Source organism: Doryrhamphus excisus, linkage group LG9 (genome assembly GCF_037039965.1).
Source record: "Doryrhamphus excisus strain RoL-2023G ecotype Guam linkage group LG9, RoL_Dexc_Guam_v1.1, whole genome shotgun sequence".
Lineage (NCBI taxonomy): Eukaryota > Metazoa > Chordata > Actinopteri > Syngnathiformes > Syngnathidae > Doryrhamphus > Doryrhamphus excisus.
This window is the reverse complement of record NC_136365.1, coordinates 13,555,863-13,580,940: the sequence shown is the minus strand read 5'-3', so window position 1 is coordinate 13,580,940 and position 25,078 is coordinate 13,555,863. Positions and strand designations below refer to the sequence as shown.

General features: G+C 43.2%; 1 protein-coding gene across 1 annotated transcript in view; it reads right to left on the bottom strand.

Annotated features, from left to right (window-relative positions):
* Window positions 1-197: 197 nt before the first annotated feature.
* LOC131132142 (STE20-like serine/threonine-protein kinase) overlaps window positions 198-25,078 on the bottom strand; it is a 29,549-nt gene continuing 4,668 nt past the window's right edge. The window contains exons 3-18 of the mRNA XM_058077490.2: window positions 21,790-21,838; window positions 21,316-21,465; window positions 20,430-20,502; window positions 12,938-13,132; window positions 11,173-11,254; window positions 10,566-10,697; window positions 9,435-10,079; window positions 9,213-9,343; window positions 9,002-9,125; window positions 6,044-6,223; window positions 4,870-4,999; window positions 3,723-3,847; window positions 3,168-3,359; window positions 2,973-3,098; window positions 2,684-2,797; window positions 198-921 (exon numbers count right to left, since the gene is read on the bottom strand). Of these exons, the coding sequence (XP_057933473.2) occupies window positions 775-921; window positions 2,684-2,797; window positions 2,973-3,098; window positions 3,168-3,359; window positions 3,723-3,847; window positions 4,870-4,999; window positions 6,044-6,223; window positions 9,002-9,125; window positions 9,213-9,343; window positions 9,435-10,079; window positions 10,566-10,697; window positions 11,173-11,254; window positions 12,938-13,132; window positions 20,430-20,502; window positions 21,316-21,465; window positions 21,790-21,838 (2,595 nt within the window). The 3' untranslated portion in view covers window positions 198-774. The remainder of the gene's footprint in view (window positions 922-2,683; window positions 2,798-2,972; window positions 3,099-3,167; window positions 3,360-3,722; window positions 3,848-4,869; window positions 5,000-6,043; window positions 6,224-9,001; window positions 9,126-9,212; window positions 9,344-9,434; window positions 10,080-10,565; window positions 10,698-11,172; window positions 11,255-12,937; window positions 13,133-20,429; window positions 20,503-21,315; window positions 21,466-21,789; window positions 21,839-25,078) is intronic.

The window sequence follows — 25,078 nt, the reverse complement described above, 5'->3', positions numbered from 1 at the left end:
AATAGCAGCCTTTCTTTAAGCAGTCTCCTTAAAGAAGACGTCTCACAGTGTGGGAGTGTCAGAGTATGTTTTTGATTCCTTATTTCATACAACCAGGAAACAGGAATTTAGTAATTACGTATTTTTGGGCCATGACAACATAAAAGCTTTACCGGAGCATCCCTATTCTAAAGTAGTAAAAGTTTGCATGTGACTCCTGCTGGTGAAATGCTTTATTTGGATGCTGATGAAGAAAAAAATATGTACACATTACACAATATGATTTGATGGGTTCCTAGAGTTAACTGAATGCTGGGAAAATGCTTTTCAGGTGAATAAATGCTGGTTTGTTGATGAAACACACTGATAATCTCTTCTCTGGATCATCAAGCTGTTCATATTTATTCATCCGGCATTGAGTCGAGCTGACTGCTTTCACTTTCGCTGTTGTGCATCACACACATTTACTGCTTTGAGACAGAAAGGCTTTTCGGACTGCAAAACAAACAGATGCACCTTTCTCATGATACTAGCACAGTTATACTTCAAAACATAGACACTAAATGAGAGTCATTTGTTAGTTGCGATCAAATGTTATGAGATTTGTTTTCTAAAGCAGAAAAAGCAGCAGTTCATGACAATAATCTGCTTACATTTAAATTCAGACTGCTAGATTTCATATTTCAATCCCAGTTGCAAGAGAAAGTCCAGAGAGAAAAGCCTCTTCCATCCTCCACGTCGGAGATTCCAGTAGAACCTCAAGGCACCGTCTGCCGTGTCGACATGAGAATTGGCCTAGAAACCCGTGGACTGGACGCTGGGGATCGGGTAGAACTTGGAGATGCGACTCTGTGCTGAGGGGTTAAGGCACTCGGACTCCCCGCTCATTTTAAAAAAGACTTCCTGCTCCTGCAACTTCCTGGCAAACTCCTCTTCTAGGGCCTGTGTGCCACACAAGGAAAAAGAAGCCTCTCATTAAAAGCAGTTTAACAAAGCAAAAACAAACTACATGAAACTATTTCAGTAGAAATGGTGTGGTGTGAAGGCGTGGATCAAACCACCAACAATCTGGTTGGGAGATGGCCACTCTCCGGCCTGAGCCATGTCACCGTAAGCAGAATCAGCAGGATGTTCAATGAATTTCCATGAAATTGTCCGTTTTCATTGGGGAAAATGTCAGAAAATCTTAAGTCTTGATCGATTTTTATGTATTTATTGTTTTAAATACTTATTAATTGTTAGTTTTATTATGTTTATATGTATACGTGTGTGTGTATAGCTATATATATATATATATATATATATATATACGGGGGGTGGGTTCTGCGGGGGTCTGGCGCTGGGCATTCCATCTCTGCCGTCCGGTCCTCCATGGGGCAGTGGATCCGGGCCTCTTCTGTCCCGGCCGGGTAAGTCCTGCGTCGGTGGTCGGGTCTGGGGTTACCTGGGGCGGGCCAGGTTCCGCTTCCTGGGAGTGTGTGGGGGGGCGTCTCCGGCCATGGACGGGCTCCCTTCCGGTTGCAGGTGTGTGGCCCTCGATGTCCTTCTGCCCTAGTGGGGTATGGTCTCCCGTCCGTCTCGGGGGTGTGATTCTCCTCCGGCCTGCTGGCGCCCTGTTGCTGGTTGGGATTGCTCCTCCATGGCCCCTTGCTTGTCTCTTTGGGGGAATGCTTTGGGGGCGGGTCTTGGGGAGTCGGCCCTGGCTTTGCCCACACCCACAGGGCCGGTGGATCTCTGGTGATGAGGGCTTGACCTGGCTGTGCGGGGCGGGGTTTACTGGGTGGTAGTAGGCAGTCCCTCCCCTGTTGTCATTCTCAGTGACAATTACACATTCACAAACACGCATTCACGTATATGAGCACACATATATGAATATGCACACAGAAGTACAGAAGAACACACCTCCATATGGGCACTCACAGCACATGGGTGCTTCTCTGCACAATCTACCGTCTTATCCTTGATGTCCTTATGCTATTATTACAGTAATAATGATGTCAAGCAGTGAGATTTTAATTACTGCAACTGTATGGCTGTAATTCTGTTTACTATCACGGTTCATGTCTTCATTGTTACTATTGCCACTGGTAAGTTTGACTGTTTCATTTCAGTGATATCATCTCCATTGTGACCCTTAGCCATCATTGACATTTAACTGATGCAGTCCTGTTTGTCACTGTTGTTGTTATGGGAATTGTTGTTGCTGCTGTTTTTGTCTCTCTCTCTCTGTACTGTCTCCCCTCCACCTCAGTTTGTCTTTTTCTTCTTGTCTGTGTTTCTTCTTGCTCCGGTCCTGCCGCTCCAAATTCGCACAACAAAAACATCAAATAATGGCAAATAGGGAAGTTGGAGCTTACACCTTTCCTGACCCAGAGCAAATCTGTTTAGCATGTATGGGCATTTAGATCAACAATACTATCTGCCCCAATGACTGGACGGGACAAAAAAAAGTCTTGATTGACTGCCTACAATGAATGGAACATTTTGACGCTGGAATAGTTTGTAGAAGCTCAGAAATATGGGAGTCGTTCCCTGACAAAAAATGGTGGCATTTGCAATGTAAAAATGGAAAAGGATTCAAATGTGTAAATATGTGGAACAATTACAAAGACCGAGGATGGAAAGCACAGCCGCAGGGTTGGGAGACGACCTAACCACCTACAGTACCTACGGCTAAAAATGACGATGTGGGGTGGAGGATTACCTTCTTGCGGGGCCGCAGCTTCTCCCGCCACTCCTTCAGCTCCAGGATGTGCTCCTCGTCTAGCTCCTTCAGCTTCTGGGTCTCATGTTCGATCAGAAGATGGCATTTCTCATTCTGCCAGTAAACAAAGAGGGGGTGCATATTGTTTCATATAGAGTTACCTAGCCCATACTGGAATCAGTATCGGCAGCATTTAAAGGCAAGGGTCATGTTTGTCTCTGGTAAAAGTAAATGTGCAAGCAGTGGTCCCAGTGTATTTATTCGTGCTTGCATTGGGAAAAAAACATACTTGCAGTTGCTGAAGCTCTCTGATGTTGGCGTCGCAGTGGAGTTGCAAGTCTCGCATCTGGTTCTCGTGCTTTTGATGCTGGTGGAGTCGTTCGTTCTTCTGCCTCTTCTCTTCTTGAAAAGCAAACTGAAAAAAACAAAGCTTGGTTATCTTTTCAGAGTGGCTCGGTAAAAAAATGAGTTTGCGCTGACTTACCTGTTTGACCTTCTCCCGCTCCTGCTCGGGGGTGACGGCCGCCCCGGTGATGCGAAGACTCTTCTTGAACATAGCCATACGGGTTTTGGCCTCGCTGCGCTGGATCTTTGGCAGTCTTGCTCTCTCCTGGGTCTGCTTGTTCTTCATCTCTTCAACCAGGCGCTGGTTATAGCGCTGCATTTGCTCCATCTCCTGCAGAGGAGAAAATCAAATAAATCAAAAGCAATGTCCACTATGCCAATGGGAAACATTGATTCCCAGTTTATTTTATTTATTTTTTTGTGTCAAGCCATTGGGGCAGATAGTATTGTTGATCTAAATGCCCTTACATGCTAAATAGATTTGCTCTGTTAAGCTACAACTTCCCTGTACTATGGAATTTTATTTTAAAATGTACTATGAATTTGTTATTTGATGTTTTTGTTATGCGAATTTGAGTTGATTGATTCCCAGTTTAAAAAAACTGTATGTATATTTATAAAAACTATATGTATCTCCTCCAAACATGACCTGAAGATACCGTGTGTCAGATGACAACGAGTCTCATTCATGCACCTTCTCATGTCTTTTCAGCAACTGATGCCTTTGCATGAAGTACTGGTCTTTCAGCTGCTGCTTCAACAGCTGGTGTTTCTCCTGCAGATGACGCTCCTCTAGCTCCCACATGGCTGCTTCCCGTGCTGTGTCCAGAGAGACACACACACATGAATGTCTGAGATCAACTACTGGAGCAGCAAAAACACATAGAAAACATAAAAGTACAAAGTAGCAAGGGTGTCGCAAGATCGCACTAAATTTTGTGTCTCTGGGGCATTTGGCCAGGGATGATAAAATAAAATAATCACAAAATAAGCAAAAATGAAATTGAGAAATATATTGGCAGGTTTTCCTCCAAACTGGCTGGAAGAAGTTTGGCTCTGTGCATCTCGTGACACTCAAAGTACAAAGTAGCAGAAGGAATGTGTGATGCTGTTCTGAGTAGAGTAGAGGATCTGAGGGATTCAAACATGACCATACATACATAAATGGCTACGTAACTCAAAATATTTCTTCGTATTGCATCACCAGCTGTCAAGCACTTTGTGTTTGTACAAGTGTTTCCGGTCCCCATTTTGTGAGATTATGTGTCACATCAGCCCAACAGTGAAGGACATTGAGGGCCACTACTTTAAATGTTTTTTGAGGTTTGAAGGTGTGAAATAAACATGGCCCCTCTTCAGGCTTTCATGACTTGGTTTAACAAGTATTTGTCAGAAGTGTTGTGGTTCCTTGCCCATGTAGTCCCAGGTGGTGCTTAAAATGCCACAATAAGCTGCTGGGGAGGTAGCAATAAGGGTGAGCAGGAACAGGTCAGTGCTCTCGGCTGCCTCCAAACACAGAGGGATTATTACTTATCTCACTGGGGGTACATGTGACACAACATGCGAGGAGTCACGATGTATGGGGGATGGGGGGTGGTGCGCTCGGGTAATGCAAAAATTGTAAAATTACTGCGGTTTTCCCATTGTTGTTGCTGTTTTGTGTCAAAGGCCAATTAAAACAAAACAAAAGAAATAGCCACAGACCACAAATGGCCCCCAGGCTTCACTTTGGACACTCTTTGATTCCACATTTGAGCACTAAGTAACACTCCACTACAAATGAATCAATAAAAAGAATCCTGATGCTCCATGGTACTTGAGCTTGAGAATGCAGCTGTTACCTCGAAGAAGCTGCTGCTTGTGATTCAGGCAGTCTCTCTCAATGGTGGCCAGCTCATGTTTGTGCTGCTGGATAATTTTCTTCAGAGCGCTGTCCAGATCCTGCTGCTGCTTCTGAAGAAACTCTTGCTCCTATGTGGATATATAACAATTCAATTAATCATGACAAAGATAATGGCACATCATTCATCAATGTAGCTGATTATCAATATTCTGCTGTTTCTAAAAAGGCTGCATGCAAGGACTGTACATGACACAGCAGTGTCATTACATCCTCTTGAATAACATCCTCTTTAACACACGTCCTCATTGCATGTCTAACATGTTTGTGACAGTCTCACTTGGAAGTCATAGCAACTAAATGCAGCCCAACAGAATTATCTCCCGGTCAAACTCCGCTGTTGCTCATAGTTGAAAACAGCATCTGAAACCCAGTTGAGGTGAAAGGTAGGATGTTTATAAAACAAAATATGGATACTACTAAGTTCAGCCTCCTCCTCCTCTGCAGTGACTTTGGAAGGGGCGGGCAGACTGCTTTGTCTCCACCCCCGACTGCTGAACACCAGTCACTCATTGGTTGATACGGGCATGCACTGCGGTCTCACCAAGAAACAAAGCTTTCTGATATGTTTTAACTGTTCCAGAATACAAACATTTTAGAAGTATTTGTTCCAATTAATTATTCGTAAAAGTCATTATTCGTGCCGTTCCGAATACCGTATTCAGGTTCGGCTCCACCCCTCTAGCATACACTAGCTTCTTGGAGCACAGCACACAAAAACATACACCTTTTCCCAACTTCTCTTGAACACAGTATAATCGTAAATTTGGACAGTAGCAATTTGTGGGCTTGGCAATAGCTGCATTCAGAGTCCTACCACGTGGCGATAATGAGTTTGTGTTTGTCTGGGTCTGGCAGATTATTCTTTTTTTTTTTTTGGTTGGTCATTTTGAAACACCGGAGATCCGGCACGGTGCCGGAATACTTTAAGCCCTGCACAGATGGAAGGAAACGGAAAACAGAAACGCCAGGTATTGATTATTTACTATATTTTTATAAGGGTATGTATTCCAGTGAATTCCATATTCTAAACAAATATTGTGACACATTATTGTCTTTAAAACCACCTACTATAGTGACCTCCAGCAAAGTAACCGACTATTTGGACTACTGACCTCTTTTTTACGGTTTTTCAGCATGTTCTGATATTTGGACAACTCTTTGTCCTGCTCAGCTTTGATGCGTTTGGCCTCATCCCTCAGTCGGTTGGTGTGCTCCTGCTCCAGCCTCTCAATGGTCTGCTTCTGCTGCCTCTCCAGGTTCTCCACCTCCTGGTCGTACTGACGCTTCTTACCCTGGAAGAAACGCACACGCTTAGTGCCAGCAAAATAAATAAAAACAGGAAAATATGGTTTGTTACACTATTATACGATATTTTGTGATTTGACTGATCTTAGTTCTAATAATGCACTAACATATAGTACATATGTATTCCTGCAAAGATATGCTTTAATGTCATATTGATGGAATACTTTCTGATACACTTCTGCCAGGAGTATAGGTGTCTAAGTGATGTGTAACTATAATGCTATGACATGGATTGAGAAATGTGGTATTTTGGACAGCAGCAGTGTTCCATTAGGACAATAAAGTCATCTCTTGTTTACTGAGGTTAACTGGTTCCAGATTCAACTCTTTTTAAAGCAGCTACACAAAATGTAGGTCCTTGAATTAAGTCTAGTAACGTGATGCATTTTTTAAATTATTTTGTTAATAGTCAACCCCCCCACACACGTTTTAATGTTTGCTTCAGCATTTGATTTTCAAATACTCAGTGGCTCCAGATGGAACTTTTCAATAGCAAGTAAATAAATTATGACCAATTGATTTTGGTAAGTTGTTTTTGTGAATAAGCCTTTTATAAACACATAATGTATTAGTTGAAAAACACCTCACATTACTTTATGTATCATCACTTTCAGCCCAATGCAGGCATTTGGTTTTCATTTAAAAAAATGGTCAACTGCTGTATCTTTCTATGCTAATTACCAAAGTGCGCTAAATATATATTGTCATTGTACAGACAGAGGTGAAGAAAAAGCTGTGGAAACACTTCACAAAAGACTCACCAGGTGTTACCTTACATACCTGCGCTGAAACTCTTCTATCCCTCTTCCCCTGGTGCAAGGTCTTATGTCGTAAAGTGTGCTTATTTGTGCCTACATTGCAGCTTGGAATTTTCTTTCTCCTGCGTCCCTTTCCTCTCTCCCTTCCATCGCCCAGTTATCATTTCACATGTACCGCTGTATAAGTGACAAGTAAAGTCCATTCTTCTTTAATGTTTCAACCCCCCCCCCCTTAATATTATGACTTCATACGCCGTCAGTCAGTCAGTACGAGCCTTTATCCATGTTATTTATACAGAAGTACAAGCAAAATAGTGCAATCATCCGGCCATACATATACAGGTAAGGGCCAGAAAATTAGAATATTTTCATAAACTTGATTTATTTCAGTCATTGTGTTCAAAAGGTATAACCTTTACATTATATTTAATCATTGCACACAGACTGATGCATTTCAAATGTTTATTTCTTTAATTTTGATGATTATAGGTGGCAACAAATGAAAATCTGAAATTCCGTGGGTCAGAAAATTTGAATATTACCTAAGGCCAATACAAAAAAAGGATTTTTAGAAATGTTGGCCAACTGAAAAGTATGAACGTGAAAAATATGAGAATGTACAGTACTCAATACTTGGTTGGAGCTCCTTTTGCCTCAATGACTGCATTAATGCGGCGTGGCATGGAGTCGATCAATTTCTGGCACTGCTCAGGTGTTATGAGAGCCCAGGTTGCTTTGATAGTGGCCTTCAGCTCTTCTGCATTTTTGGGTCTGGCATTCTGCATCTTCCTCTTAACAATACCCCACAGATTTTCGATGGGGCTAAGGTCAGGCGAGTTGGCTGGCCAATTGAGAACAGAAATATCATGGTCCTTAAACCAGGCACTGGTAGATTTGGCGCTGTTTGTCCACTGATGGTGGAAACTTCACACTAGACTTCAAGCAACGTGGATCCTGTGCCTCTCCTCTCTTCCTCCAGACTCTGGGACCTCGTCAGTGATGGTTTGGGGTGCCATGTCATCTGCTGGTGTCGGTCCACTCTGTTTCCTGAGATCCAAGGTCAACGCAGCCGTCTACCAGCAAGTTTTAGAGCACTTCATGCTTTCTGCTGCTGACCTGCTTTATGGAGATGGGGATTTTACGTTCCAACAGGACTTGGCGCCTGCACACAGCGCCAAATCTACCAGTGCCTGGTTTAAGGACCATGATATTTCTGTTCTCAATTGGCCAGCCAACTCGCCTGACCTTAGCCCCATCGAAAATCTGTGGGGTATTGTTAAGAGGAAGATGCAGAATTCCAGACCCAAAAATGCAGAAGAGCTGAAGGCCACTATCAAAGCAACCTGGGCTCTCATAACACCTGAGCAGTGCCAGAAACTGATCGACTCCATGCCATGCCGCATTAATGCAGTCATTGAGGCAAAAGGAGCTCCAACCAAGTATTGAGTACTGTACATTCTCATATTTTTCACGTTCATACTTTTCAGTTGGCCAACATTTCTAAAAATCCTTTTTTTGTATTGGCCTTAGGTAATATTCAAATTTTCTGACCCACGGAATTTCAGATTTTCATTTGTTGCCACCTATAATCATCAAAATTAAATAAATAAACATTTGAAATGCATCAGTCTGTGTGCAATGATTAAATATAATGTAAAAGTTATACCTTTTGAACACAATGACTGAAATAAATCAAGTTTATGAAAATATTCTAATTTTCTGGCCCTTACCTGTACAACACACTATGCAGTGAGACAAGGGGTGATAGGACGGGATGACTGGGCGATGAAGGGGGTAGGGGGGAGAGGGAGAACGAGGATATTTACTCCCAATATTTTGTCCTTATTCTCAAAAATTGCTGCTCTTTTTCAATTACCCTTGGGCCACACCTTGGACACCCTTGCATCCACATACTAATTGAAGCAACCCAAACTGTAAATTTTCTGTATCCTTGCACCTCTAATAGGAAGGTACAATAGGTAACAGCCACAAAGTTGAGGGACTCACTGTGGTCTCCTGTTCAAAGCGGCGATAAATCTGCTCTTTCTGCTGATGCAGCTTGTTGCTGAGCTGCTGCTGGGCCCTCTGCTCCTCCTTCTGCAGGAGACGCAGTTCCCTCAGCTCCTGGCGTCTAGGAAGGCCAAGGAAAACAAAGGCAGTAAAGGTCAATAAATGGATTTGACTCATTATACCTTAATAGTTTAGGGCAGGTTTATACCTCAGGAACCTCATCTCCTCGTTCTTCGTGTCATGATCTGTAATGATCTTTGACGTAGTCACGCTGACTTCCACCCCATCCACAACAAACTTGCGCGTCTTTTTCAGCGTCTTCTTTTGACGTTGTGTCTCCTTGAGAGAAACATGGCAGGAAGAGTTTGTTATGTTTGCTTGCTCATCATAGCGGTCCATTCTAAACATCTGAATGTGAGCTGCATGTTACCTGAACAGAAACAGATCCAGGTTCTTTTGTTTTGGACAGGAAGCTGGAGATAGACAGATTGAGGTCCATGCTGCTGTTTTCTGCAGCTGAGCTAATTCCAGAATCAGAATCTCTCTCTTTGTCATCTTTAGCTTTCTCTGGGAGAGTTGGCTCCTTTTCTGTAGGCTCCTCTTTTGAGGCAACTTCATCCTGACTCTGTGGCGTCAAATCCACATTAAGATGCCTGTGTGTGTCCTCCTCTGCTGGTCTATTTGATTCCTTCACAGGAGCGGTGTTTTCATCATCAGTGGGAACCTCTGCAGGAGCCTTTGCACCGTCAACTTTCTTTTCATCTTCAGAAGCTATCTCTAGCTGTGCAATTTCTTTCACAGGTGTGGATGACAAGTCCTTGTTTGGTTCCAACACCTCCTTTCCTTCCAGTAGCATGTGTTGCTTTTCCTCTTTCCCAGCTGGGATCTCCTCGTTTTGCTCCCTGACCACAGGGGGAGCAGGCTCCTCCACAAAGCTATTGACCAATGTGTGGTTGCCTACTGGGAGACATGGTTCACCCTTCTCAGGGACAGATTCCAAGATGGTGGGAGAGAGAGGAATCTTCTCATCCTCAGAACTGGCAACGCTGACATCAGATGGAGCACGTTTATGACCCTGTAACAGATGTAAGAAACGTTTCATTGAACCCACCCAGACACCAAGTATTATTTTACAAACGTCAAACCATCTCGTTTAGTCACTATAAAGGATGCAGTCATCCCTCATTTGTCACGGTTAAATGACTGCAACCTAAACGTGAATTTCCACAAGAAATTTAATATTATCATTGTTATCATAAAAACCCTGTTAATGACCTTCTAAATATTGTTTTTAACATTGGAGCCCTCTAGACATGAAACAACTCCCCTATATAACAAATTTTCAATCCTATTACCCAATATAGTAGACATAATCAGAGAATATACTGTATGTCTATATTATGTCTTATGTCTATACAGTAGACATAAACAAAAATATTATCTGCTATCAATATATCTACTTCCAACTACTGCAAACATTCACTTATCACTGTCGCTTCTGGAACCAACTAAACACAATAAAGGAGGAATTACTGTACTCATTATGGGCATATTTACACACCAGATTTGCTTCAGTTTCTTCTTCCTCCTCTTCCTCTTTGTGCTCTTCAATTTCCTCGGTCACCTCAGCCTTGGCCTCAGCTATTATTTCCCTCAGAGGCTTGCTGTTAGTCACGCTGGACACAAATGAGTGCTGTGCACAAAACAAACCCAAAATAAATCAAACTCGAGCACACGGCATATTTATCAACCCCACCAGAATTTTGCAGTCCTTTTTCGAGATTATTGCAGCACTAAATGCCTGATTTTTCCCCCAACTTGCGATGAAAGCTGTGATGTTTGCAATCTTTCTATGGCTGTGCAGTACTTGTGAAATGTAACAATGGAGAACAGATTGCAATACAGTGTGTGCATGCCTCAGCCCTGTAGTATAGTAATGTAGTCATCCAGTTTTACAATGATAAATTGAAGGCTAATTTGATGGACTGATTGGCTTAACTGAACTGAACTGTAAGAGGTGTACAGTAAATAAATCATCCGTAAAATGTTGTGTGCCGTGCGTCCCCAATGTTTATACATTTTTGAGTAAGAAAGTCACTACTATCACATATTTTCAGTGGCAGTTTGGAAAAACGAGGAGGAAAAATGTATGTTTATTAGACGGGCACCTGCAGAAGTTGTGTTGCGTTCCACCTGCTGTCCACGTTTTTGTCCAAACATCGCTTTAGGAAATTATTGAATTCTGGAGACCTAAAAAGACATACGAAAAAAAAGAAATAAAATATAATAAACACATTTCTTCCAGTATAAACTGCATAAAAAGTAAGGACCGTTATCATCTAATTTGCATAACTGGACATGACGTGTTTTTATGGAAATGTAATGGATGCAGTTGAAGAGAGTAATAAAGCAGGATCAGCCCAAATTCTGAATGGATATTTTTCAGTTGCTTTTTTGGCCTTTTTTTCCCTCAGTGTCACAAACAAAACATTTGAGCCCATTTAGGGCGTAGTTTGCAGGCAAAAAAACAACTCAAGATCGCCACAATATTGAGTCGTCGTGCAGGATCAGAAGCACTGAGCAGCTGAAGAAGGGACCTTATACACAGTATGCACAGTGAAAACTGACCGATAGTCATCAAACAGACTACATTACAAACCAAAAAATGCTGCTGTTTTTGTCTCTCTCTATCCCCCCCACCAACTAAACCCAACTATTATTTCAACTAAACTTAGTTGAAATATTGCCACCTGCTTTGAAATAGGAAACATGAATGCCAAGTGCATGCAATATATGTGCTTGATAATATTGTGGTCTTTTGGGTCTTTTAAAGCAGAAAACAGCTTTTATTTCAAAAGCAAAAAAAAAAAAGAAAGAAATCCCCAAAACATCACATACCAATGCGACAGACGAATAAAAGCACTCTCACTTGTTGAGCAGAACAAGAATGAACAACGATGCAACTTTAACTACAAACTGATGAACTATTTACATTGACGGTGCCGCAAAGCACGCTGGGAACCAGGAAGTGCGCCCATCGATGCTACAATATAGTTTAGTTTGTGGGTCTTACAACCAGGAATGCTGCTGAATGCTTCATCTTTAAAAGTACCTACCGTTGGAATTAGGGAGCTGTGGGTGTAGTTGGAGGCTAATATGTACAGCTGTTACCAACACCTCTTTAATGTCAATGTTGGCAATTCAGTTCCATGGTGTTTGTAGGAGTTTCATTCAGCAAACACCGGGCCGAGGTTAAATGCGTGTCGCATGCGTGTGTGCGCTCTCTCCGAGCATGCATGCACACACACACACACACACAGAATGAACTGGAGCAGCCGTGTCAGCTTATCAGAGGTCTTTAGCGTGCACAACACAAACTTTAATGATGAGAGAAATGCTTTATATATCGTTCTAAATTATGTCAGTGTGATGTGTTTGTGTGTGTGGAGGCGCGTGGGTGTGTCTCTCACTGAGGAGCAGTCATCACATCGATGCCAGATAAAACTTAAACTACGACAGAAATGTTTTGCACACGGTTGAATATTTATTCCTTTTAAAGTTGATAATGCAGTTTAAATATGTGTTTAAGAAAGCTGAATCCTAGTGTGTTCAGTGTATACATTTCAATAAATATTTGATTAAACTTGAGACCTGTAATATTTGTTATCATTGCCATTTTTTCATGTAAATTGAGAGAGCAAAAGTAGTATTGGCCACAAATATTGCCACAAAATCGGCCATCAGCTAAGGGTGATGGAAAAAAATCGGTATGGGCCCGAAAAAAAACCCATATCGGGCGATCCCTAATGAACACATGCATAACATACGTAACCAGCCTGACGAATACAATGGCAATTTTTACAAATGTAAACATTGCTATTGCAGAAGATCGTCCAGATACAGTTGACATGAGGGTATTACACTTTGACTCACCAGCGTGATGGCTGCATCAGGGTTGGAGGGTCTGCCTTGGCTATCTTCAGAAGGACTCTCATGGGATTCATCTCGTGATTGGGTGGCTCAATCTGTGCCATCTCAATTAGGGTGACCCCAAGCGACCAGATATCAGCTTTATAGTCATACGGCCGGTCCTTAGACGTCTCACACATGACAACCTCTGGCGCCATCCTGCATGTAACGTGTGGCAGAGGGAATGAAATGTGAAAAGTAGATTCCAAGTACAGTAATTCAATCCAAAGCAGGAAAGAAAGAAATATTGTGTGAGATATGTTCTTTTTTTGTGTGTATCCTGTCCAGCCATTGGGGCAGGTAGTATTGTTGATCTAAATGCCCATGATTGGAAAAATATTTTGTATGTGTTGTTTCTACATATTATTATGTATGTACGTATACGTAATGTATTACGTATTGGAACACTTTACTAAAAGTCATATCAAAATAGAATTGTGTTTTTTGATATGTATATATATACACATGTATATATCTGTATATATGTATATATGTGTATATATGTATATTAGGGCGCATCAAAAAACACAATTATTGAATTTTGATATGGCTGGGTACTAAAAGTGTTCCAATATATGTAGAAACAACACATACAAAATATTTTCCCAATACATGATTATTTAGGGGTGCCACCATACATCTGTTTTTGTGGAATAAAGTGGTGAACAATTCAATGGTCGCCATGGAGATTTGAGGTCAGCAAAGACTGCAGCTCAAGAACTCTGAGGTGATCTTTATGTTTTTGTTGGTATTTATACTCCTATTACATATTACTAGCAAATTTGTGGTTTTGTCTTTCTAATTTGTAGGTATTTAGTGCTCTTGCCTCTACTGTAGCTAACATTAGCTAGCTACAGTTTGCTAATGACAGTTAATAGCTAATAGCTGAGCAAGCATATCATCAACAACAGTAATATAGAGTAGACAGTATTGCTGATGCCTCATATTTATTGAGAGTGGTACTGTAGTCCTACATAATCTGATATACACTTTATTATTTTAGGCACTGTGCAGCACAACCCACCAGCTCTCCTAAGATGCTGCCCTCAACAACTAGTTCCTTTCAGACTAGCAGTCGCAGCTTGGTCTTTGGTCTGGGCCCCCTTTGATAACGCTATAGAAAATGATGCTGTATAGAAGTTCATTGTACTCAACATTTCGAGGTCAACGTTTATGTGTGAGTTTATGTGTGAGGTGGCACCCCTAAATCTCAATGGATTTCCTCAAAACTTTGCAAAAGACATTTTTATGTTCATTAGAAAAAAATGGAATGCCAGCCAAATTGATATTATGAATTTAAAATTTCCCATTCAAATTTGATGCACCCTAATGTATATATACATATACGCATATGTAGTATATACACACACACACACATGTATATATACGTATACACATATGTATATATACGTATACACATATGTATATATATATATATACATATGTATATATATATATATATACATATATATATATATATATACATATATATATATATATATATATATACACATATATATACAGTGAAGAAAATAAGTATTTGAACACCCTGCTATTTTGCTATTTCTCCCACTTAGAAATCATGGAGGGGTCTGAAATTTTCATCGTAGGTGCATGTCCACTGTGAGAGAGATAAACTAAAAAGAAAAATCCAGAAATCACAATGCATGATTTTTTAACAATTTATTTGTGTGATACAGCTGCAAATAAGTATTTGAACACCTGTGTATCACCTAGAATTCTGACCCTGAAAGACCTGTTAGTCTGCCCATTAGAAGCCCACCTGCACTCCATGTATCATCCTGAATCAGATGCACCTGTTTGAGGTCGTTAGCTGCATAAAGACACCTGTCCACCCCATACAATCAGTAAGACTTTAACTTGTAACATGGCGAAGACCAAAGAGCTGTCCAAAGACACCAGAGACAAAATTGTACACCTCCACAAGGCTGGAAAGGGCTACGGAGCAATTAACAAGCAGCTTGGTGAAAAAAGGTCCACTGTTGGAGCTATCATTAGAAAATGGAAGAAGCTAAACATGACGGTCAATCTCAATCGGAGTGGAGCCCCATGCAAGATATCACCTCGTGGGGTCTCAATGATTCTAAGAAAGGTGAGGAATCAGCCCAGAACTACACGACAGGACTTGGTCAATGACCTGAAAAGAGCTGGGACCACCGTTTCCAAGGTTACTGTAGGTAATACACTAAGACGTCATGATGTGAAATCATGCATGGCACGAAAGGTTCCCCTGCTTAAACCAGCACATGTCAAGGCCCGTCTTAAGTTTGCATATGACCATTTGGATGATACAGAGGAGTCATGGGAGAAAGTTTTATGGTCAGATGAGACCAAAATAGAACTTTTTGGTCATAATTCCAATAAGCGTGTTTGGAGGAAGAAGAATGAAGAGTACAATCCGAAGAACACCATCCCTACTGTGAAGCATGGGGGTGGTAGCATCATGCTTTGGGGGTGTTTTTCTGCACATGGGACAGGACGAGTGCACTGCATTAAAGAGAGGATGACTGGGGCCGTGTATTGTGAGATTTTGGGGAACAACCTCCTTCCCTCTGTCAGAGCATTGAAGATGGGTCGTGGCTGGGTCTTCCAACACGACAACGACCCGAAGCACACAGCCAGGAAAACCAAGGAGTGGCTCCGTAAGAAGCATATCAAGGTTCTAGCATGGCCCAGCCAGTCTCCAGACCTGAACCCAATCGAAAATCTTTGGAGGGAGCTCAAACTCCGTGTTTCTCAGCGACAGCCCAGAAACCTGACTGATCTAGAGAAGATCTGTGTGGAGGAGTGGGCCAAGATCCCTCCTGCAGTGTGTGCAAACCTGGTGAAAAACTACAGGAAACGTTTGACCTCTGTAATAGCAAACAAAGGCTACTGTACCAAATATTAACATTCATTTTCTCAGGTGTTCAAATACTTATTTGCAGCTGTATCACACAAATAAATTGTTAAAAAATCATGCATTGTGATTTCTGGATTTTTCTTTTTAGTTTATCTCTCTCACAGTGGACATGCACCTACGATGAAAATTTCAGACCCCTCCATGATTTCTAAGTGGGAGAAATAGCAAAATAGCAGGGTGTTCAAATACTTATTTTCTTCACTGTATATATATATATATACACATATATATATATATATATATATATCGCAGGGGCAGCAGTCTTAGAAGGGAAGCCCAGACTTCCCGGTCCCCGGCCACCTCCTCCAGCTCCACCGGGAGGACACCAAGGCGTTCCCAGGCCAGCTGTGAGACATAGTCCCTCCAGCGTGTCCTAGGTCTGCCCCAGGGCCTTTTCCCGGCTGGGCATGCCCGGAACACCTCACCAGGGAGGCGTCCGGGAGGCATCCGGACTAGATGCCCGAGCCACCTCAACTGACTCCTCTCGATGTGAAGGAGAAGCGGCTCTACTCTGAGCCCCTCCCGGATGACTGAGCTCCTCACCCTATCTCTTAGGGTGAGTCCAGCTACCCTACGGAGGAAACTCATTTCAGCCGCCTGTATCCGCGATCTCATTCTTTCGGTCATGACCCAAAGCTCATGACCATGGGTGAGGGTGGGAACATAGATCGACCGGTAAATTGAGAGCTTTGCCCTCCGGCTCAGCTCTCTTTTCACCACGACGGTCCGGTACAGCGACCGCATTACTGCCGAGGCTGCACCGATCCGTCTGTCGACCTCACGCTCCCACTTTCCCTCACTCGTGAACAAGACCCCAAGATACTTAAACTCCTCCACCTGGGGCAGGACCTCATTCCCAACCCGGAGGGAGCACTCCACCCTTTTCCGACTGAGAACCATGGCCTCTGATTTGGAGGTACTGAGTCTCATCCCAGAAGCTTCACACTCAGATGCAAACCGTCCCAGTAAACGCTGAAGGTCGCAGCCCGAAGAAGCCATAAGAACCACATCATCTGCAAATAGCAGAGATGAGATTCTAAGGCCCCCGAACTGGACTCCCTCAACACCTTGGCTGCGCCTAGAAATTCTGTCCATGAAAATTGTGAACAGAATCAGTGACAAAGGGCAGCCTTGGCGGAGGCCAACGTTTACCGGAAACAGGCTCGACTTACTACTGGCAATGCGAACCAGACTCCTGCCCCGTTTGTACAAGGACCGGACAGCACGTAGTAACGCGCCACCAATCCCGTACTCCCGGAGCACCCCCCACAGGATGCCGCGAGGGACACGGTCGAATGCCTTTTCCAGGTCCACAAAGCACATGTAGACTGTTTGGGCAAACTCCCATGCACCCTCAAGCACCCTCGTGAGGGTGTAGAGCTGGTCCAGTGTTCCACGACCAGGACGAAAACCGCATTGGACCTCCTGTATCAGAGGTTCGGCCAACGGTCGTACCCTTCTCTCCAGCACCCTGGAATAAACTTTCCCCAGGGAGGCTGAGGAGTGTGATTCCCCTGTAGTTGGAACACACCCTCCGGTCACCCTTCTTGAAAAGGGGGACCACCACCCTGGTCGGCCAATCCAAAGGTACTGTTCCCGACTTCCATGCAATGTTGAAGAGACGTGTCAGCCAAGGCAGTCCCTCAACATCCAGAGCCTTGAGGAATTCTGGGCGGAACTCGTCCACCCCCTGGAGCTGGGAACGACCCCAGATACCTCAGCCACAGTGATGGCACTGTCCACGTATGTGTCCTCAGACTCTGCTTCCTCTATGGAAGGTATGTCAGTGGGATTGAGAAGGGCCTCAAAGTATTCCTTCCACCGTCCGACTACATCCCCAGCCGAGGTCAGCAGGCCCCCCGTCTCCACTGTAAACAGTGTGGACTGGGCACTGCTTCCCTTTTCTGAGGCGCCGGATGGTTTGCCAGAACCTCTTCGAGGCCGACTGAAAGTCGTGCTCCATGGCCTCACCGAATTCCTCCCACACCCGAGTTTTTGCCTCGACAACCGCCGAAGCCGCAAACCGTTTGGCCTGACGGTACCTGTCAGCTGCTTCCGGAGTCCCACAAGCCATCAAGGCTCGATAGGACTCCTTCTTCAGCTTGACGGCAGCCCTGACCTCTGGTGTCCACCATCGGGTTCGGGGCCTGCCGCCGCGACTGGCACCGACTGCCTTGCGGCCGCAGCTCCGGTCAGCTTCCTCAGCAATGGAGGCACGGAATATGGCCCATTCGGACTCAATATCCCGGTCCTCCCCCGGGATGCAGGTGAAGCTCTGCCGGAGGTGAGAGTTGAAGACTCGACGAACGGGAGACTCTGCCAGACGTTCCCAGCACACCCTCACTACTGGTTTGGGCCTACCAGGTCTGTCCAGCATCCTCTCTCGCCATCTAATCCAACTCACCACCAGGTGGTGATCAGTTGACAGCTCAGCCCCTCTCTTCACCCGTGTGTCCAGAACATGTGGATGCAGGTCTGATGATACGACTACAAAGTCGATCATAGACCTGCGGCCTAGGGTGTCCTGGTGCCAAGTGCACTTATGGACATCCCTATGTTCGAACATGGTGTTAGTTATGGACAAACTGTGGTTCGCACAGAAGTCCAATAATATCACACCGCTCGGGTTCAGATCAGGGAGGCCGTTCCTCCCAATCACGCCCCTCCAGGTCACACTGTCATTGCCCACATGGGCGTTGAAGTCTCCCAGTAGAACGACGGAGTCACCAGCTGGGGTGCTCTCCAGCACCCCTCTGATGGACTCCAAGAAGGCCGGGTACTCCGAACTGCCATTTGGTGCGTACGCACAAATGACAGTCAGGACCCTTTCCCCAGCCCGAAGGCGTAGGGAAATGACCCTCTCGTTCACCGGGGCTGACTCCAACACAGAGACACCACAGAGACGCTATTAATAAGCCCACACCAGCTCGCCGCCTCTCCCCTGCAGCAACTCCAGAGTAGAACAAGGTCCAGCCCCTCTCGAGAAGTTTAGTTCCGGAACCCAAACTGTGGGTCGAGGTGAGTCCGACTATGTCTAGTCGGAATGTCTCAACCTCTCGCACAAGTTCAGGTTCCTTCCCCACCAGCGAAGTGACATTCCATGTCCCAAGAACCAGATTTGGCCGCCGAAGACCAGGTCGCCTACGCACCCGCCCTTGACCGCCACTCAACACACATTGCACCGGACCCTTATGCTTGCCCCCGTAGGTGGTGGGTCTACGAGGGGGAGATCCCGTGTGGCTTCTTCGGGCTGGGCCCGGCCGGGCTCCACGGGTGAAGGCCCGACCACCAGGCGCTCGCCTGCGAGCCCCTCCCCCGGGCCTGGCTCCAGGGTGAGGCCCCGGTATCCCACTTCCGGGCGAGGTACGGTTCCTCCTCTTGTTTTTAATCATCTGGGTCTTCTGAATCACTCTTGGTCTGTCCCGTCACCTCGGACCTGTTTGCCTTGGGAGACCCTACCAAGGGCATATAGCCCCAGACAACATAGCTCCTCGGATCACTCGGGCACTCAAACCCCTCCACCACGATAAGGTGGTGATTCACGGAGAGGTATATATATACATACACATATATATATATATACACATATATATACACACATACATATATATATATATATACACATACATATATATATGTATATATATACACGGGTCAAAACCGACCCTAACAATACAGTGGTCATAATTTCAACCAGACTATTTTAAAATTTATTAAAAATTATTTTTTTGGTTTTATTTTGTTGAAATAGAGTTTCCTGACAAAGTCAAAAAGCCTTGATGCAATAAACAAATGTTATGTGATTCTTTTTATGCATTCAAATGTAAAACGGGTCGGTGCTGACCCTAACACAAGAGGAGGGATATATGTATACACACACACATATATGTACATACCATAATAAAACTAATAAGTATTTAAAACACTTAATACCTAAAAATAGCTCAGACACACGCGCGCACCCCATCCACTCAACACGCACACACGCAAGCACACACCGTGGACGTCCTCGGGTGGGGCGTCTGGGGCGTTATCCGACGGGGGACCGAGGGGTCCCAGATCCACAACCAGGCCCCAAGCTAAAGGAGAGATGGACCGCCAAGGGATAGCACTCCAGTCCCCCCTCAAACCTGGCGTCATGAGCAAGTGGAGGGGGCGCACAGGCGAGCAGCAAGGCAACCCACCGCGCCAGCTGACACCCGCCGGGCAACTCACACCCGGAGAAGAAGTGCCACAGCTCCAAGCCACAGGGAGGCCAAGCACCAGAGCCAAGGAGTCAAGACCAGCGCTAGGCCACCAATGGACCCCACCATCCACCCCCCAGAACTAGCAGCACACCACCCACGTACCGGAGAACCATCCCTGAGGAGCCTTAAGACAGACTGGGGACGAACAAAGACAAGGAATGGACCCCACTGCCCGGAGATCGCTGAACGTCCCCTCAACCTAAGGGCACAGAGGTGCCCGCGACCCAGGCCAGTCCAAGGAAGGTACCGCCAACCGCAATATTTTCTTATTTTACACTCAACTCACCAGTATGGTGTTCCAATGAAGGAGTCTCTCCTTTGTAATGTTTTGATGTTTCTGGCAGACACACCAAAGTCAGCTGGAATACAGGAAATGCAGTAATTAATAATTGGTAATTTCAGACCTGCTTAACAAGTTACAATAAGAAACATCAAGTGGTTACATTTGCACAATTCACCATGTCTGAAATCCACAACACGGCATGATTTAATATATTTTTGAAAAGCCATGATAGAGTGAAGCCATGAAATTTGCAGTGTGAATGGCGATACATTACTGTAATAAAGTCGTAATACATTTTCAAATAAGTGCTTAAAAATAAAATGAAATAATTTCATAAACAGAAAATAGATAAATTATAAAAATTAGGACATAAAGCAAGACATTGAAAATAAATACTGGAGTACACATCTGGACTGGATTGCATAATTCATGAGTAATGTGTGGATATAGATTAATAAACTGTATTGCTTAATATCGTTGAATTTGACATGGAGTTATTGTCGACTGTTGATGACATGTCAGTGGCTATTTTAACGAGTGCTCCTAACATGCAATTTTTGCAAAGCCCACAGACACACATTACCTGTGAATATAACAGCCCTCAGAGGAGCATGTGAACAAATAATCCTCTAACATAAAAACAAACAAACCCCATTGTATGTATCATTGTGTTATTTCTAGAATTGAAATTGCATGCTACAGGAGAACAATACACAGAGATTATTTGGAAATGCACACAAAACAAGCAGTTCTGAACATGGCTTGATCAGAACTAGATTTGATAGTTAAGACTTGAAAATTCTACTGGGGCAAAACAAGTACCCTTGACTGCCAAAAGTGAGAAAATTAGATAAACATCAGGGTCCTACCTTTATGGGTCCTTACTTACCCAGTTTAACATCACCATTGAGAGTGAGCAGAATGTTGCCAGCCTTCAGGTCTCTGTGGATTATTTTATTGTCATGAAGGTAGACCAGAGCCTGCAGAGTCTGCCGGCATACCACCCTGATCTGAGGTTCTGTCAGGGGTCTCTCTAGTTCTGTGAATGCACACAAACTTATCGAAATAAGCCACATTGTGTAAAGCAGGGGGTGTCACAAGTGTGGCCGGTGACTGGGCCCTCAGCACATTGTAAAAATATAATTACACAACAACAAAAAAGTTATTTTACAAGAATAACGTTGATATATTAGGAGAATAACATCATAATATTAAGAGAAAAAATATGTTATTTTTCAAAATATTTAATTTTTACAAAGGGGAAAAAGGAGATTTAAAAAATAGGCAAATAAAGTCCTAAGAGAAAGTTTCTACCCCCTGATATAAAGTAACATTCCAAAAAAAAGGGTGGGAGTGGACTCACCCAACATGACTGCATCCACAGCGCCTCCAGCACAGAACTCAATGAGAATCTACCAATTTGGGAGGAAAAACAATCTGTTAATTTCCTAAAAAATGTAAAAAAAATGCCACAATTCTACATACACTTACCAAATATTGTGTTTAAGTCCATTTTGGGTACCTTAAGCTTATCTTAACGCGTTATTTCTGATTATAAATCGCTTTCAAAGCCAAAGCAAACAGGCAATGAAACGTGACACCACCTTCCTATTGGTGGGAAAAAGATCATCAATCAATGAAAACATGAGCAGCCGTATGGATGGAGAGAAACAGGGTGAAAGGTGAACCAGCAGTGCGACGATGCGAAGAAGCACATCATGGCTTTGAAAGGCCAACACAGGCCTGACTTTTTCCTCTGGATGATCAAGGATGTTATATTCAAGCATTAAACATTTTTCCAAGAAGGTAAGTAACTGGTGAGCTATAAAGGTGAACACAAAACTACGTAAAAAAGCTACAGTGGACTTCCAAAAGTATAGCATATAGTTTTTTGCCACTTTCCTGCCAACTGTGTACTCAAAACGTTATTGACACATCAACACGTTGACAAAGTGTGCATTGAACAGTGAAATGTCAATCATTACGTATCCTTGTCTAATTGAGAATCTGCATGAATGCTGCCTACATGGACGAATGAAGCACTGTAAGATATAAAAAGGCATTTAGAGTCTTTCAACATGGCTGTTGCTGTAATAGGATTGGCCTCGTTGGAGCGACATTGTGGAAAGGATTTCCCACAATGCCTTGATAGACCTCTTATGCTAGGCCTTGGGCCTTCTGCTGTAAACAGGATTACACTTTCTGTGAATGCAGCATCTAAGGCATGGAGGAATGGCAAGGTGAGGAATCTGGAGCAAAGGGTCTCGCAAAACCTAATATTAGCATTATAGCCAGTGTTATTGTTACACTAGTTTTATAAGTCCGCTGTTTTGTAAATCAATCTTTTAAGCACATATAAGAAAAACAACACCGCTTTAATGTCAATGTCGGCAATTCAGTCCCATCCTGTTTGTAGGAGTTTCATTCAGCCAATGCCGGGCTGAGGTTAAATGGGTGTCGTGTTATGTGTGTGCGTTCTCTCCGAGCACGCACGCACACGCACACACACACACAACGAATTGGAGCAGCCGTGTCTGCTTATCAGAGGTCTTTAGCGTGCCCAAACTATGACAGAAATGTTTTGCACATGGTTGAATATTTATTACTTTTAAAGTTGATAATGCCGTTTAAATGTGTGTTTAAGAAAGCTGAATCCTACTGTGTTCAGTGTTTACATTTCAATAAATATTTGATTAAACTTGAGACCTGTAATATTTGTTGTCATTGTCATTTTGTCATCTAAATTAGGGGAGCAAAAGCAGTATCAGCCACAAATATCGAACCAAGCAAAATCGGCCATCAGCAAAGGGTGATGGAAAAAAATCGGCATCGGTCCGATCAGTCGATCACTAATTGCAAGATTCAGAGAAGCTTTTCAAGACTGATCCACTTATCAGAACAAAGCCTACAAGTCTTAGAATGACTCAAGCCACAAAACAATCTTGGCTATTCAACGTGTACACCATTCTAGTCTTTCTATAGGCAAGCTGCTGTTTTAGTGGCTGTGCTGCTGTACAATGGCCCTCACAGACTGGCAGCATCAGTCACAGGCTGGGAAAAGTCCTTTTCTCACCTAATTTTGAAAGGCGCACATTCACGACCAAATATGGTATGTATATGGCATTTCACTTAGGAAGTCCTTTCAAGGCACTCAAAGCACTTTTGACACTTTCCACATTTAGTTACTGATGAGCAACTATAGGTTCAGTATTAAAGGTCACAGGATTGAACCAGCGACCTTCAGGTTGGGAGACAACCACTCATTTTTTATCTTTATCTTTTAGATAACCCAGCAGGGACCGTCCGTTCATTCAGTCATTTTCTATACCACTGTTTTAATTATAAATGGGACTGTTCGCATATGTATGTTAGCACTGATAGCATATATAATGTTGTTACCGCTTATGCACATGCCTCGTCTCTGCCAGAGAACAAGATTATTGTGCTTGCTTATCTATAAGGGGTATACCGATACAACTTTTCACGTCTGATACGAGACTGATATTGCAGCCTTGAATATTGACCAATACTGACATCAATCTGATCCAATATCGGCACAAATAATACAGATTTTTATTACTTATTTTGGAGTGTGGAATGTTAGAAAAGGCTTGATCAAGCGATATCATTCAAACAGAAAACAATAGTGTGGGTGTTTTGGATAGCCTTTGGGGGGGCCAGAGGTTTTTGTGGCATTCCTTCGGGTGCTCGATGGGGTTGAACGTGTTGAGCTTTTTCAGTTTTGTGCCACCGGGACTTGCACAACAGGATTTGTACTCAACTGTGATGTCTTTTTCAGACTTTGATATTGCTCCTGCTCCAAATTACAACTTACAAATTAGCTGTTGTTGCGATCAGAAGTGATGGCGTGCCGATGTTGGAGGTTTTAGATGCAGGCTGATATAATCCTTATTTTATGCTGAAAGAGTGTATTTGAAGAGCTTGCAACCAAAAGGCACTAAATCCAATTTTTACTAAGTTGCATGTTTTTCATGAGTTTGATAGACCTCTGTCATGTGTATCCAATTCACATATTTTGGTCTTAAAATCATTTTAAAAAATATGAAAAAAAGTGATATGAAATTTATGCTTTCAACCAAAAGGCGCTATTTCCATTTCAGATTTCAACCAAAAGGAGCTAAATCCCTTTCTTTATTCTGATTGGCCTTAGTTTCCCATCTATTGATAATCTGACCAATCAGAGAGAAGAATACAATTGGCACTGAACATACAGAAAGCCAGTATCAGTGCGCATCCTGTTTTTTTTGTGTACATTTTGATCGAATACAAAGTCGCAAAAATACTGCAATTTATACAATCCTAGTGCAGTTTTACCATGAATGAGCTAGCTGATATAACAAATAACCCAAGGAAAAGACAGAAGAATGAAGGAGAATGGAAGAAAAACAAGGCTAAAAGGAGATCAAATAGCGGTGAAGGTGAGTTGAAATTTTGTGTTTGATTCAGTCTCATATGTGCCATTTGGTGTTAGGGAATTGATGTGCGTGTGGCTCTTTACAATGTAAAGAGTTTGTAATGAGATGATTTTTGTCACTGTCACCTTCATGGTGCTGTCAAATATGAGCACTGCTTTTAATAAAATTTTCATTATTGTCTGCAAATTGTTATTTTTCATGTGTCGCTCTACTGCA